The 17,379-nt window shown below is 41.1% G+C and overlaps 1 protein-coding gene across 9 annotated transcripts; it reads left to right on the top strand.

Annotated features, from left to right (window-relative positions):
• Positions 1-8,006: 8,006 nt before the first annotated feature.
• LOC122037190 lies at positions 8,007-16,378 on the top strand. 9 transcript variants are annotated; one of them, XR_006127552.1, is made up of 5 exons: positions 8,007-8,277; positions 10,062-10,134; positions 12,442-12,563; positions 14,176-14,218; positions 14,918-16,378. XR_006127552.1 is itself a non-coding variant. In XM_042596649.1 (5 exons), the coding sequence occupies exons 2-5, from the start codon at positions 10,084-10,086 to the stop codon at positions 15,003-15,005; spliced, it is 306 nt and encodes a 101-aa protein (XP_042452583.1). In that variant the 5' UTR covers positions 8,007-8,277; positions 10,062-10,083; the 3' UTR covers positions 15,006-16,378. The 9 variants fall into 9 exon arrangements, 2 of the variants coding, with proteins under 2 accessions (XP_042452583.1, XP_042452584.1); XR_006127551.1 differs by having other exon boundaries at positions 14,921-16,378; XM_042596649.1 differs by having other exon boundaries at positions 14,176-14,223; positions 14,921-16,378.
• The last annotated feature ends 1,001 nt before the right edge of the window (positions 16,379-17,379 follow it).

The following is a 17,379-nucleotide window of genomic DNA, read 5'->3' on the forward strand; positions in this document are numbered from 1 at the left end:
GATACTTCTGGGCGACCCTCCAGGAGGATGCTGCTCGGACGATGGAAACCTGCTTATCTTGCCAGAAGTACCATAGGATGCCACACCGACCGACTGAGGAGATGAAAACATCTACGGTATTGTGCTCATTCGATCAATGGGGCATGGACATTATGGGGTCGTTCCCCATGGCAACTGGTCAGTGAAAGTTTCTACTGGTGGCGGTGGACTACTTCTCAAAGTGGGTAGAGGTCGAGCCACTTGCAAGAATTACCGAGCGGATGGTCACCAAATTCATTTGGCAGAACATTATCTGCTGGTTCAAAATCCCGCACCGACTCATGTTCAACAATGGGAGGCAGTTCGTCTGCCGGGAGCTCAAAGAATGGTGTGAAGGTTATGACATCCAACAATCCTTCACCTCGGTGGCCTACCCCTAAGGCAATGGGCAAATGGAAGTCACCAATCGGGAGATCCTCAGAGTCTTGTGTGCTCGGCTCGACCACATGGGAGGTAGCTGGGTCGACGAGCTCCCCAGTGTGCTTTGGGTGCTCCACATGACTCCGAAAGAGGCGACCGGCGTAACCCCATTTCAATTGGTATACGGCGGCAAAGCAGTTGTCCCCATTAAGGTCGGGGTAGAATCTGATTAGGTGCAGCACTACAATGAAGGGAACGTTGAATGGAGGTTGATGGAGCTCGACTTGTAGACAAAGCAAGGGCAAAAGCTGCCGTTCAAATAACGGCCTACCGGCAGCGTATGAAGTAGAATTACAATCAGCGAGTGATCCCAAGGTCCTTCCAGGTCGGCGACCTCGTCTGGAAGAAAGATGTCGCCAAGCTCAAGGCACCATGAGCGGGACCGTTCAGGGTCGTGCATAAACTCCGTTCAGGCGTCTACTATTTACAAGACGATGGGGGGAGGCAGCTCGAGAGACCCTGGAGCGCGAACTATCTTCAACCCTACAGGGATGGATGAGAGGTGCGCAAGTGAATCATGTCTTTTGTAGCTATTGTATGTTTGTCGAATGCAGGCCAAAGTTCGAATAAAAACCCAAAGGCCTCTAAAGTGTGCATCTTCCCCAACGGTCGAGCGACAACCTTAAACCCTCATCTCCACCAGCAATTGAGTGGCAACCCTTAAACCCTCATCTCCACCAACGGTCGAGTGACGACCTTAAACCCTCATCTCTACCAGCGGTCAAGCGGCGACCTTAACCCCTCTTCTCCACCAACTGTCGAGCGGTGACCTTAAACGCATGTCTCCACCAACGATCGAGCATCAACCTTAAACGCGTGTCTCCACCAATGGTCGAGCGACGACCTTAAACCTTCGTCTCCACTAGCGGTCGAGCAGCGACCTTAAACCCTCGTCTCCACCAACGGTCGAACGGCGACCTTAAACCCTCGTCTCCACCAACAGTCGAGCGGTGACCTTAAACCCTCATCTCCACCAACGCTCGAGCGGCGACCTTAAATGCGAGTCTCCGACAAACCGTTGAGCGGCAACGTTAAACACAGGTCTACCTTAAATCGTCGAACGACGACATTAAACTCGAGTATTCACCAAATCGTTGAGCGACGACGTTAAACGCGGGCTTGCTTCGAATCGTCGAGCGATGATATTAAACTCAGGGCTTCATCAAATAGCCAAGCGACAACGATAGACCCGAGTCTACGCGAGCTATTGAATGGTTGACTGCAAATAAGGGTTGCCCAAGCCCCCGAATTTGCATATGAACGACCTGTTCGGGAGAATGAACTAAAATACTTCAAGCTCCACAAATTGGAAAGAAAGGCGAACCGAATATACATGTATATAAACTATTGCCGATCGGAAAAGTTAAGGCTGTAGTACTAGCGAGAGAAGACCAGAAAGCAAACAGAAAAAAGGGGCTTGGCGGAATGGCCTGACATGCATTAATACTTAAAATTTTACAAAATGGGAGATTACAAAGATAAAGCCCTCAACCTCACTCTAGGTAATCAATCTAGAACATCGTCGGGTAGAGCGACTGTGAGCTTATCCCGGCTTATGACTTTGCTCATCACGACGGTCGACAAGTGGCCCCCCTCGCAAAGCTAACCGATCATCCCTTCAATCGCCAAGTCGAATAGTCAAAGGGCTCGATCAGTGAATTTGTCGCAGAATGCGTCCGAATGGAGGTAGGCTTGCTTCATGGTTTCAAACCTACTCCCTTCAGCATCCTGGTAAATCTGCAACGCCACACGGGATTCCTCCAGCTCATCCTTAGCGGTGGCTAGCGCGACATCCTTGGAGGCGATTTGATCATGGAGGGATTTTTCTTCGGTCGAGCGGCTATTCCGCTTGACCACCAAAAAATCTTCGGCCTCCTTGAGCTTCTGGGCAAGGCCCCGGGCCTCCTTGTTCTTCAATTCTAGGTCGTCGATAGCCCGTTGCTTCCTGGCAGTGGCCGACTCTATCTTCTTGTCGAAGGTGGCGACTTGTTTGTTGAGCCGAGCCAGTATCACCTCCTGATCTGCGAATTTTTTTCGCTCGCCCTCCAACAGTCTATTATTCTTCTCCAGGTCGGCCCTCAACTTCTCGACCTCAGAGATCGACGACCCTTGGGAGGAGGAGGCGCCGCTCAAGATTTGAGTTTCTTGAACTCATCCTCCAAGAATACGAACCTATGGCACATGTCCAGACTCTCCACCCAGTACTGCTAGTAAAAATGAAAAGGTTATGGTTGAACGGAGGTAAGCCCTGAGTTTACATTAAAAAACTTACTCCGATGGCCATTTGTGTATGACTGTTGGCCAAGGCGCCTGGAGGTAATATCGCCGCATTGGCTCGTGCATCCTCCTAGACTTCGGCGAGCGGCCCCCGGATGAGGATCTGGTGCTCGGGAGTCCGGGACTAGGAGTTTGGCTCGCTGTAGTCCTCCGTTGGATGATGGAGGATCGCCGTGACAGAGCGTCGGCCGCTCGGGACCGAGTGAGCTGAGGCCTCCCGACCGGAGGTTGGTAGGATGCTGGACCGCTTAACCTTCTGGGGTTTAGGTGGTGGCGGCATGAAGGCCACAGGCGATGCAACAACAGTCCCCTACGGCAGCTCGGCCAGGGAGGGTGTCCGATTGGACGATGAAGCCTCCACAGTTTCGGGGAGTGGAGCCAGAGTCGAAGTTTCAACTCTCTCGACCGATTGCGCGCCCGAGGTAGCGGAATGTGAAGATGGCTCCGCTCAATGCCTCTTGCACCTAGTCAATGGCACGTCGGAGGAGGCCGAGCCTGAGGGTTCCTCGACAGGAATGATGGGGTGCCGCTCCGTTTGAGGCTGTGCGCCCGGGGTCGCCCCTCCGCTCAGCGCACGACTGGCTTCGCCTTCGCCCACTTCCACGGGCGCCTCCTCGCTCAGCCTGGTGGATCTTCGTGGGAGCCGACCGGCTGCAGACCTCGGCTCGCCAGTTCTTCGATAGTCGTCGCCTCGATCGCGCTGTCCGAAAGCTTCGCCTTGTCATCCATCCGCGCTTGCATCATGACTTTGGCTGCAGGATAAAAGGAAAAATCAGTTAGCATCAAAGGAATATGTAAAGAAGTATCTTACCTAGGCTGGTCGGTGACAGCCAGGTGCGAATCGGACTTAGGCCGAAGATGTAGAGGACACCCTCAAGCAGCAACTTGTGGATGTCGTACTTCTGACCGGCCAGCATCGCCGCAGCATCCAAATAGTCCGATCGGCTCTTGTAACTCTTTAGTGGAGGCTGAGATGCCACTTCGAGCTGCCAGCGGGTCGAGAATTCCAGTCGCTCGGGAAGACGCATGAAAAAGTACTCCCTCCAATGTTTATTGGAAGTTGGCATTTTATCAAAACACACTAAACCAACCCTAGACTCGAAGAGGAAGGTCCCCGGCTCGGACAGTTTTGGGTAGTAAAAATAGTGAAAGACTAAGACGACGACGCGGCACAAAAGATAGAAGGAGTTCGACACAAGTTGCGGAAGAGAGATGCGGAAGTATTTACAAACTATGATAATGAAAGGATAGATAGGGAATCACAGACCGGCGATAAAGTGATCCCTAAACAGACAGATGCATCTGGTCAGCGGGGTATTTGGCCGATCGGACGAGAAAAGAAGAATGGTCTCGTGGTTGGATGGGATTTCGAAGCGTTCCTAAGGCCCTCAGTGTCGCTCTCATCGAACCTAGACTCCATGGTAGTGTACCAGAGCCCAGGGATGGAGGCCGACTGTTGTGAGGAGCTGGTCATTATGAAAACATGCGGAAAAAGGGACTGGAAGGAGGAAATACGAATCGAGCTGAGAAAGGCGGCCACCAGAAGGTCACCGGAACAGCGGAAAGCAGAATGCTCGAAAGAAAAGGTGACGAGAAGAGAGCTTATTAGGAAAAAGGGGGACGAAGGATCACCGGAGGGGAAGACGCAAGGAATCGCCGGAGAGCACAACGCGCAAAAGCACAAGAGGTCGTCGGAAACACAGCAACGAAAGCGTGGAGAAGGCGGCGATATAGTGGGCTCATATACCCCGGGCTCGGCCCACCGAAGCGTCCGATCTAGGTCGCGAAAACCTAGGACGAGATCTCGCCATTGAATTCAAACTGCCAAGCGCAGCCATTAATGTCTGTCACTTCAGGCGTGTGCACGCCGGTGGGTGTGATACGTGGCATGCTACCACGGGTCGACAGTTAATGCAGGCATGGGAACCTGTTTTGCCTTAATGAGAGGGGATTTGCATGCTTCCCAAGAAATCAAGGTGACATCAGCCTAGCGGGGCTCACCCGAGACAGCCCGAGGAAAAAGTTCTATAATTGCAATCCTTTGTTCGCCCGATCGGATCGAGGGAGCGTGCTTATGACCGAGCGACAAGCTTCAAAAGGCCAATCGGCGAGGATCGGGCCTAGCCCGATCGGAGTCCATACAGTGATAAAGGCCGATCGGGAAGGAATCTGCTCACACAATGGTCTAGTCAGTTGGACTATAACCTCCTTCGAATAGACTTGAAGGGGAGGCTTGGGATGCGGTGATGAGGATGGGCCCTGCCCCATTGCCACGGTGGAGGTCAAAGTCAAGATGGTCAACGGATGGATGGTCTTGGCCGGTCGGCGGGGCATATTCCGACAGTGGGTTATGTTAGTTAGAGCCCTAGAGCCAATCATTTGATGATTGTATGAACTCATGTATATCATATTCTTGTATATTAATAAAGGCATTTGTTTGGTTATTATACTTATTTGTATTAGTGCTAAATAGACTAAGTATAATAGCGTCCTTGAGTAGAAGGTTCATACCTATATCGATCGATTAGTTGAATCGATAGTGAGATGATATAGGGAACACTACTCTAAATCATTCCTAGTCGAGTATTAACATTCAGGGACAATGTTAATGCAATAAGACTAGCATGTAGGTCAGTTCGATGACTTAATCTCACAAGTCATGGATATAGAGATATCAAGCTGACACATGGGTATACATTGGAGAATGTATACTGAATGACCCGCCATGAGAAAGTATCATGGATCGTTATATGAGTGTCATATACTTTCTTATGTGGCTATTAGTATGACTATTAGTCCTTAGACCTGAAGTCACCATGGATCCCTACATAAGGAGTTATGTACTTTGGTTTCGTCAAACGTCACCTGTAACAGGGTGGACTATAAAGGCGATTACTGGGTATGTAACAAATTATGCAGAGTGATGTAGATGGGATCTATCCCTCCCATATGACGGGAGCGACATCGATATTCTTGATAGAGTTAGACCACGAAGTGCATGGCCATGCCCAAATGAGTCAACATTAGATGTTGAGCTCATTTGATCGAGTGAGTCTACTTGGAGTTCAAGATTTAGATTGATTAGAGGATGACACGGTCTATGCCTCATATTGATCAATCTAGATGTCTAGGATAGAAGGACAATGACATATATTGTGAGGAGTCACAATTAGTAGTCACAAGGTGATGTCGGATCTCGACATTCTTGTAACTTGGGTAGTAATGATGTGTTGCTAGATACCGCTCATTACTTATGCTCCTAAATGGGTTTAGGGCATTGCCAACGTTACAAGAACCTATAGGGTCACACACTAAGGACAATTAGATGGAGATTTGGTTCATATGATGAACTAAGAGGATTAGATTCATTTGATGAATCATATTGGATTAAGAGTAATCCAAATTGGGCTAATTGAGTTGGACTCAAGTTGATTCATGTATTCAATGAGTCTAATTTAGATTATGACTCATTAAATCAACTTAATTTAATGAATTAGATTCATTATATTAAGTTGGCTTGAATCATATGGTTGGATTAGATCAACCATGAGAGAGATTTGATCAAGTTTGACTTGATTTGAGAGGAAGAGAAAAAGTCATGTTTGACTTGACTTTTTGCCACATCACTAGTGAGTTGGCAAGATGTGGACCAATAGGATTGCTCCACATCATCAATGTGTGCCACCTCATGGAGGTTACAAGCCTCCATAGCATTTAATGTGGCCGGCCCACATTAAACGAGGAGTTACACTTGTTGCCATGTCATTTAGTGAGGTGGCAAGATGTGGACCAATAGTGTTGATCCACATCATCCTAGAGTGCCACCTCATGGGGGTTACAACTCTTAATGGTCTCCACATTAATTGGAATTAATGTGGGGTTACACCTCCTAGAAGGTGGCCGGCCACTTGAATGTGGAGAACAATTTTCAATTTTGAAAATTGATTCCATCATTCATTCCTTCTTCTTCCTCCTAGAGTTCTTCTTGCACTCTCCCTCTCCTCCTTCCTTGGCCGAACCACATAGGTGCTAGCACACCTTGGTTTTTTGGTCACCTCCATCTAGTGTGTCCGTGTGGATACTTCTAGAGGACCGTACGCTTGACGGTCTTGAGATCCAGCAACATTTGGACGAGCGGGATTCGCGTGGGGCGCGCATCAAGGGTAATGATCTTAACTTTAGTGTAGATCTAAAGTTTTTACAAACTCGTACAAGAAAAGGTTTTTCGAAAAGTTTTGTTTACGAATCTTTGCACGAGATCCATGGCTTCGGGTGACTCGGGGTTTCCGCGACGCGGAAAAGCGGTTTTCGCGGCCCGACGAACCCAACAGGTTAAGCACCGACCCACCGTCTCCAACACGAAGTAATCAAATTGACGCTCAAGGGACGCGTAGAAGCTGAGCCGAGCGGCTATCCTGCTCGGCCAGATGGCGGACGACACGGACCGAGGACTTTCAACTGAGCGGCTCTCCCTCTAAGTGTGACAGTGGTCATCCGGTCGAGCCGACACCCTGCTCGACCCAGCAACGGACGGCGCGGCAGGAGGACTTTCAGCTGAGTGGCTATCCCGCTCGGTGTGGCAACAGACGCAAGGATATCAGAGTCCTCGCCGAGCGGCCATTCCGCTCGGCCAAACAACAGACACTGCGGGATGTCCTTCGACATCCTTTTGGGAGCTAGTGTCGCTGACGGACGACATGATCAGACAGAGGATCGTACGACGGAAGCTTCCACTGTCACTTCAGAGATATGCTCGGCCTGTTAAGGTACTGTGTCAGGGACACTTTATTGACATGTCTCTTCAGGGAAAGCTTGGGATAGCGTGCCCGCTTTAAGAAACGTGCAGACATCGGTGGAGGTATGTTTTTTTCGCGATTTCTACTGTTGCGCTACAGTTCTCTTTGCTTCCTCTTGCCTCGCCGGAGATTGAGTTGAACATCACAGGGCCATCACTGGGGACCTCTTCCCTGGCTTGGCACTGACGTTATTTGTGTTGCAGGTGAGAGTGAAGTCCACCAGAGGTCAGCAAGAGCACCACATCCCCAGCATTCGTCTCCCCGCCTTTCGGACAGGATCAATAATTTATTTAAAATTTTATAATTAAGTTGTCTAATTATAATCATCAATCAATTGTGACTTTAAATTTATTTTAAAATCAACAAACTTTATTATAGTGATTTTGATTGATTCTCATGATAATTAATATAATAAAGCTAAGATTTATATGAATGATAATTAATGAGAGCCATTCAAATTATGACAGTTAGCGCTAATCGCTTTGCCCCTCTATCTCACATCGCCCATTATCGTCAGAGTTTCTAGCCACACGGAGTAGAAAAGAGGGGAAAGAAGAGGTTTAGTCAGGCTTCTCTTGCCGTCGTTAGGGTTTCTACCCTGTCAATCTAAATCCTTCCTCGCTTCCTCGCCTCCTCCGCTTCTGCCGGCCCATTTTTCAATTTTCAGGGTTCCTTCCTCCCCCTCCGCTCTTTGCGAGAGAGTAGCTACAACGACGGCGAGCTGGTGATGGGCATCGGAGACAAGGTATCCAATTCCGCTTCCTAGTTATTTCTCTTTTTTTCTGATGCAAGAAACCTTACTTCGTATTGTGGGATTTGGGCATTTTTGTTCGATGCCCTAGTATTGTGATTGGTAGCATTTTATAGAGAATTCTCATAATTGCATGTTTATTGACTATCTTGAAACACTTTGTCCGATTTCGTTTTGGTTTAGTTTCCTTTTCTTGATTTGTATTGGTACTAGCGCTATTTGTGCAAACATTCACTTTGTTTGTTGCTTCTTTACCTTTGAAATTTATGTTATTTTCTGTGAGTTAATGCAACTTTTGCCACACATGTTGATGTAATTTTACTGGGTTCCCAACATATGCTTGTGTTCATTTCTAACTTAGGACGTATGGGTTTGGTTATTGCAGGTATCTTTTGCGCTGTAGTAATTTTTTTTGGATCTATAATTTTCAATAAAATGCCTAAATTTCTCTGAACTGCACTTTTGACTCACCTTCTCTACTTTGTTGTTGTTCACGTTATGGTACAGATCAGTGAGGGATCCTTCAATCGAGATAGCTTGTCTTATCAATTTTGCTATACGTTTGGTAATGAGAGCAAAGACTGAGTGACAATACATTGTGTAATATTTCTTGTCGAATTTTTCAAATCTAAAAATTTGAATTATATAAAAAAAAACTTTTTAGAGCTATAATTTGGTGATAATTTCTAGTGTGAGTGTTTGGGTTAAGTTATATGCCCAGATGCTTCCATATAAATTATTGTGGAAGGCTCTTAATAATGCAGGATTTACGAATAATGTATGTAAATTTACTTTAGTGGAGTTTTTATTTTTTTTTGGTTTCTAGATACTTTCACAGATGATACCTATTAACTTACCACAACATGATGGTGTCAAACTTTAATAACTGAGAACACAAAGATGATTTCTAAGGTATAAGTGGCTCTTGTTGAAAAAAGGGGGAAAACTCCCTTTTGTGATGTTCAATTTGTTGTCATAAGAAATTTTATAACAGAATGTTAGGTAATATATTATTTTCTGTATGAGCATCAATACACATTTAGCCCATTAACATATCCCTTTGTCATGGTTTCATTATCATCATATATTATAGAATGTTAGCTAATTTCTTTGTCTCTCTCTACCATGACATTGGATAAGAAACTATGCTATTGATACTCTTTCTTTTGCCCATTCTAATTATTCATGTTAGACATACATTTTGAGACAAGCACATCCCTATCGACCACATATAAGGACTTAAAACAAGGTGCCAGACAATTAGATCCATGCCTATATTGGAAACTTGTCCTTAAGTTCAAGAAACATAGTGAGAAATGTAGTGAAATAAATGTGGCAAAATCAGTCATGGTTGATTGAGACTTGAGTTAGTATATGCAATAATGCACATGATACAAATCCTTTGTCTTTCTCAACTCTTATCATGGTTGTCATCATTTAGCCTTTTTTGAGTTTGATTAATCTTGGTGGTGGTTCTGGATGATTTTTGATTGGAAGACCAATTCATATTTGTAAGAAATATGATGTGAATTGTTGATTTCCTCTATGTTCCAAAGGTTCTTGTAGCCTATTCTTTGTCGCAATTCTGATATTGGGATAACCTCCATTTAACAATCATAATAGCTAGACTATCTTGACTGTCTATGTCCCTTGTTTTTATAATTCATGAATCCTTTTATCAATCTTACTATTTAGTTAGATATTATCATTTTGGTTTGAATTTTTTTGCCTTGTATGAATTTTGTATAACTAACTATTTTGTTTACAAAATGGTTTAGCATGTTAAGGTTCACTGATTAAATGATGGAGGCAATTGGGATGAGGGCTCATGTTAGAGTTGATTATTTGGAGGTTTTTCACTCTCTTTCTTTACTCTTTCTCAATGTTTGATTTTTTTTTTTTATTTTTGAAGATTGCAATTAAGCAATTCCTATTCACTTTGTCTAAATGTGTTAAGGGCTTCCTTGATGTTTCTTAGTTCACTCTTATTTTTGATAGTTCAAAAAGTTTGTAAATGGAAAATAAAGTAGGCTTTTAAGGTAATGTTATCGAGTGTTATGGGTTACAACATTTTGTTTATATGTTATCGAATACCATGGTCTTGTAAAGTAATGATGCCAACTATGTTAAGCATATTGGATTTTTCAAATCCTATTTGTCATCATAAAGATTATTAGATATAAGAAATAATTGGGCATATTTTGTATTAATTGCTTAGTCTTCTTCCTCAGCCTCAAGTGACTGATCCTTCAACCCTGTTGAGAGATTGGTACCTTTATTTATTTGAGGTCAATCATCCCATGCATCATTTTTATTGTGATTTTGGTTTTACCTTTTATTGTCTAAGTCTTAATAGTTTCTTCTCTATCCGATCAAAGCTATTCTAGGTTTGATTTGGTAGTGGCTATTTAGATTGGATTCAATTGTCAACTGCTCTTATCGGAAATAGGATTGACTACGGATTCGAGCCATAGCACATGGTTTCATCGTACGATTTTCCCGATCTAAATCGAGCAGGTTTTACATGAAGAAGATTTTGTTCAGCATGTTCTATTCGATACTGGTAGGAGAAGAACCCGACTCGGTATTGTTAAAAAAAGAGGGGAAGCAGAACCAAGTCAACAAGTCAAGATGATATGGATCACCCCTTCTTCTTGCGCTAAAGATCTTACCATTTCCAAGGAACTGGAGCTACATTCCTTTTCAATTTCCATTCTGAAGTTCCTATGTCTTTCCACACCCGAGACCTCGAAAAACTAAATGGACAAATTGCTTTTCTTAGGAATACATACAAGAAAAAGGATAAAGGTAACCCCACCATTAACGTATTAATTTGAATTTATGAATTTCGTAGTTATAGAAATATTACTTTCTTTGTAATAGATATTCATGTCCAATGGTTGTAGTAGGGGTTGATTTTGTTTCTTATGGTGTTAGTTTAAGTATTAGCCCTTAGAGCAAATTATTGACAAAGGAATTTTTGTATTATATTTTATTAATAAAGGTAAAGTTTATGGTTATTATATTTACTTCAAATCTGTGCCAAATGAATATATATAATAATGTTCTAGGATAGTAGGTTCTAGTGTATATAGCATATCAATTGGTTGAATTGATTGTGGGAGGTTGTACAACATATCAATTGTGTTGAGACTTGTATGTAGGTCAATTGATGACTTAATCTCATAAGTTATGGATATAAAATATCAAGTTAACACATGAGTATATATTAGAAAATATGTACTGAATTAACTCGCCATGATAATATTTCATGGATTGTTATATGAGTGTCATAAATATTCTCATAGTGACTATTGGTATAAATAGTCCTTAGACCTGAAGTCACTATGGTTTCCTATATAAGGAGTTGTGTGCTTTGGTATCGACAAACGCCACCTGTAATAAGATGGACTATAAAGTTGATCACTGGATATACAATAAGTTATGCAGAGGGATGTGAATGATGTAGATAGAATATATCTCTTCCATATGATGGAAGTGATGCAGACCATGATTAAATAAGTTAATATGAGATATTGAGCCCATTTGGAGATCAAGAAACATAAAGATTGATAAGAGTATGACACTGTCGGACTAAATTATACAAGATAATAGGCATATAGAAAGGTTAGGTCAGATCTGATCTCGATATTCTCGTCACTTGAATAGCAATAATGCATTGCTAAATGTTACTTATTGCTTATATATCTAAAATATTATTTTCGAAGCATTGCCAATGTTATGAGAACCTATTGGGTTACACACAAAGAACATGTTGATTTGGAGATAAGTTTATTTTAATTTGACTAAAATACTATGGACCTTAAGATTAGTGGGTTAATCCAAATGAATCTGGATTAGACTCGAATGATTAATGGGTTATATACTCATTGGCGTATTGGATTAATAGATTAATGGTTAATCCAATATATTAACATCCAACCCACTAAACAGGATTAATGTTCATTAATAGAGATTAATGGAGCATTCATGAAAAGGGAGACCAAAAGGCAAAAACCCTTTGTATTTATTGGATGAGTACAAAAGTCATTTAACACATTTTTCGAAAAGAGATCATTTTTCTAGTCTTCTTCCTCTTCTTCGCTTGGTCGAACACCTTGCTATTGCTAGCACAACGAAGGTTGTTTTTCTCTGAAGGTTGAGTTCGTACGACGAATGAAGGACGTGTTCATGTGGATATTGAAGAGACACGATCATCGCGCTGAGATCTATCGAGTCAAAGTTGTTGCCGGGAGGATTGTACCATTCACGCAACAGAGGTAACAACTCTATCAAACATGTATTCTGCATTCGCTTGGATCTCCAGAGGGATCATTTTTCTGCTGCGTATATGTGTTATTTTATGCAAAAGTTCCCTATACTAGTCTTTTAAAATCTCATCTGACCAAGTTTTGCAGAAAATCAAGTAAAGAACTTGACATGCATTATTACAGCAAGAGGTAGATTTATTTCTATAAGGAATCAAGAAATTGTCCAAAATGTTAGTGTCCTCTAAGTGAATCAAAACTCTTACCACCATTGTCATATGTTCCCTAATTTTTTTTTATCTTAGCCAATCTTTCCTTCAAAAAATTCCTTCATCTCTTGATCATCATGATCCTACTATCTTTGTTTTTGAATATGATGCCTTTATGAGCTAATTGAATCAACCATAGCCAATCTAAACTAATCGAATTCAATATTAAATTTGCTTCTTATTAAGTTTCAGTCTCTAGGGTCTTTAAAGAATACCTGGTTCACCTAAGCCAATCAAGTAGTAAAAGCTTTATATTATTCTATCTCACTCTGCTTTTTGTTGAGATCTTAAAAATTATTCTTAGTGCATGATTTGATGAATTGCTTGAGGCCTAATATGTAGGACTTATTAGAAAGCATTTGAATAATTATGGAAATTGGGACTTAGGTCCTAAAAAAGATTTTTCTCCATAATATATTCAAGTGTTCTTGGTTTTCTAATATCATTGATGTATCCCTAGGTGACATTGGAATGCTTATCTTATGGATTTTTTAATATTTTCTCAGTTGTCTTGGTTTTATGATATCATCAACATATCCATTTATACTAGTGGCTTTGGTTTTCTGATATTATTGATATATCCTTGGGCAGAAATTGGGATTTGGGTCCTAAAAGGGTTTGTTCTTTTAGAATTGTTAGAGGCGACGCCATTTACATATCCTCGAGCAAGATTGGAATTCTTATCTTATTAGATTTCTTAGTATTATTCCAGTGTTTTTGGTTTTCTGATATCATCGACAAATTCCTATGTGGGATTGGAATACTCATCTTATCAGACTTTTTAGTATTATCTCAATGATCTTGATTTTTTAATATCATCAACATATCAATTGAAATTGTTATCTTATGAACCTTCTCAATATTATCATTGTGGTCTTGGTTTTCTGATATCATCGATATATTTGAAATTATTATCCTATGAGACTTCTCAATATTATCATTGTGGTCTTGGTTTTCTGATATCATCGATATTTCCCTGAGCGAACTTGGTTTACTTTTAATTATTATTTCGTTTCATGTTTGATTTGTATATTAGATCATGTTCTAATGTTATTCCAAAATGTTTTTATTAATATTAAATAAATATTACAGCAAAAACTAGCCTCTGCTACCATTTCTCTAACCTTTTTGTATTATTTTGATGTCTTTCTAGAAGACTACTTGCAATTTTACCAAAAAATTTCCTCTGCTAAAGAAAAACAAATCACCAATAGTAAGCAAATATGTTTGATTTCTTTGTTTAGAATTATATAGCGTTGGTGAGTGCCACTACCTACTGTTAATATTGCAGTGTTTGGTTATGAGCCACACTTAGTCCTGCCAATAACTCTCTGTGCTCTTGGCAAAAATGCTAGGTTTACGCCACCGTGCAAGATGAAGGTTCTCGCAAGCAGTGCAGTAAGGTTCCCTCATTCCAATAGATATAATTAATTTTATTTGAACATTTTTTTCTTCTTTTCTTTTGATATATCTGTGACTTGTAATTAGGGGTGTCAAAAATGAACCCGACCCGACGACCCAACCCGAGTCGACCCGAAAAAAATCGGGTTCGGGTTGGGCATTTTCGGGTTCGGGTCGGGTTCGGGTTGGAGGGTTGGAGAGTAAAAAAATTTCGGGTTGGGTCGGGTTGGGTTCGGGTTGACCCGGGTTGACCCGGGTTGGCTTAAATATAGGGTTTTGTGGGTTTTTTTAGAGTTAAATCAAATTTTATTTTAAAAATTTAGATGTTTTTATGTATATTAATATCATGTTTGTATGATAATGATGGAATATTGAGATAAAAGTGAAGAATTATAGGGAAAATAGCCCAAAAAAGTCGTTTTGAATCGGATTTTCGGGTTATATGGGTCGGGTTCGGGTTGATCGGGTTGGTCGGGTTCGGGTTCGGGTTGAGGTGTTTTGGGTTGAACTCGGGTTCGGGTCGGGTTCGGGTTGGGTTAAAAAAAAAAAAAAAAAACTCAACCCGACCCAACCCGACCCGACCCACCCGAATTGACACCCCTACTTGTAATTCTCTACGTGAATTTTTTGTCAAGTTTTCTACACTCCTTTTCTGATTAATCCCTGCATTAAGGAAGAACTTCTATGCATATTTAGCAGTTGGTACAGCTGCTTCATTGTGCTTAGTGGCTATCAGGAGACACTTCACATGAGCCATGACACTGAGATCTGTCTTTTGCGTTGAACCAAATATTCCACTGAAGGCTAATGTATTAATCTTGTTCTTAACGCTATACATTTATTCCAAATTTAAATTACTTTCTCAATTCACTACCTTTTTTCAGGTTAATAGTGTCGTTGAATAGTTACATCTAGGTTTAACATGTTGAATGATACTTAACATTATCTAATCCTTGTTCAATTGGTAATTTCTCACTTTATTGGTTTCAGTTATATAAGGTTTAACTGATATTTAACATGGTTTATTCTTGTCAATCACTTTGTTGTTTCTTCAGAGAGTGAAGTCTCCTCTAGTTATCGTATACTTTCTTGATATTTCAATTGTCTATTTTCTTATTTGGATTTCAGATAAAAAGGATCATGTGAATACTAACATGTTGAATCCATGAGGTAACAAGGGTTTGTGTGAATTGCCATTGAGACATGATGCCCTCTAGTTCCTGTCTTTTGCTTTGGTCTTTGATTTTTTTATCTGTTATGATGATACAATCACATGAATTCACAAAGCTGCAATTGGATTTTGGATTTTCAAAATAATGATGATACGGTTAGGTTTTTAAACAAATAATTGTGAAAATAATCTTTTATTAATTATTGGAGGACAGAGATATGTTTACCAGTGGTGGAAGCCTAATGGAAAAATATTTTTCCAGATTGTTCGATCTCTAAAATTTACTCCATTGGTCTTCCGGGGAAGATTTGGGTAGGCTTGCCCTCCAAATATAGTTTTAGGATAGGGTTTTCTTGGTTCGATCTTATCGTAAGCAACCTTTTGCCTTACCTTTTGCTGTTATGCAGAACTCCAGTTCCATTTCGGCAAAATTTTAGCATTGGAATAAAACAAGTATATTTGTCTTGTTTCTTGATTTGGTTGATAAATGAGGCACATGCTCGGTTTGTTCATACCCCTCATGATTCTGTAATATGTTTCTAGTCCATGCTATCTACCTCTCCTAAATGGACTCATCATAAGCCTGCTTCAAAAGGGGAACAAGACAACATGGTCTGATGTGTTTAGATAGCTGATTCTTGGTTATAATAACCCTAAAAGTCGAGCAAAAAGCTATCGTGAATAATATTTTGGGTACAATGAAGGAGGTTTTTCTTAATTAACTTTTTGCTATGAATTTCTTGAACTATATTGGAGGAAGTTTCTATCTTCTGTTGGGTGCATTTAATGCAAAGTTTTCTAGATGCTTTTGCTGTCTTGCGTACACGTAGATATTATTTTTTATTTGAGCTTTTGATGTTTCATGTAATTTTGACTTTTATTCATAACTAATTCAAAGGATTATGACTTCTATTCCTTATTTTCAGTGATGATCCATATCATCTTTTTCCAACAAGACCATAGTATCTTGAACTTTATTTCTTTTGTTAGTTAATGAGGGGAGCATACTGTAATCTCTGTCTTGCTTGCTATATTTTACTAGTTAATGCTACTGCTATCTCTGTTATTCGTTGGTAATGCATGACAAATATCCTTATTCTGTTTCTTAACCAAGATGTCAATCATCTTCGGTCCTATGCCCTTCAACAAGTGGGAATCACCATTCTTAAGATGTGGGACAATCTTGTGATTCCCCATCGAGTGTCATCTTCTCAAGTTTTTCTTCTTATTCTTGAGTGACTCATCTGATTCCGTCCGGAAGCTGAGTCAGATGAAGGCGGGCCTTGTTGTGTAGAAAATTGACGGAGAATCGTTGAAGCGATGAATCTACTAGGTACCCCTAAACGATTTCTTCTCGACAAAAGGATAGTGCGTAGCGGATATACACACACTAAAGCAATTAGAGACAAATAAGAATACAAACGCCAACACGCTCTATGTAACGTGGTTCGGAGATAATGCCCTAGTAGAACGTGTCCTGAGGTGGACGTGTTAGTTAGAGTCCTAGAGCCAATCATTTGATGATTGTATGGAATCATTGTATCATATTCTTGTATATTAATAAAGACATTTGTTTGGTTATTATACTTATTTGTATTAGTGTCAAATAGACTAAGTATAATAGCGTCCTTGAGTAGAAGGTTCATACCTATATCAATCGATTAGTTGAATCGATAGTGAGATGATATAGGGAACACTGCTCTAAATCATTCCTAGTTGAGTATTAACATTCAGGGACAATGTTAATGCAATAAGACTAGCATGTAGGTCAACTCGATGACTTGATCTCACAAGTCATGGATATGGAGATATCAAGTTGACACATGAGTATGCATTGGAGAATGTATACTGAATGACTCGCCATGAGAAAGTATCATGGATCGTTATATGAGTGTCATATACTTTCTCATGTGGCTATTAGTATGACTATTAGTCCTTTGACCTGAAGTCACCATGGATCCCTACATAAGGAGTTATGTACTTTAGT

The sequence above is a fragment of the Zingiber officinale genome, unplaced genomic scaffold, assembly GCF_018446385.1.
Source record: "Zingiber officinale cultivar Zhangliang unplaced genomic scaffold, Zo_v1.1 ctg243, whole genome shotgun sequence".
Taxonomy (NCBI): Eukaryota; Viridiplantae; Streptophyta; class Magnoliopsida; order Zingiberales; family Zingiberaceae; genus Zingiber; species Zingiber officinale.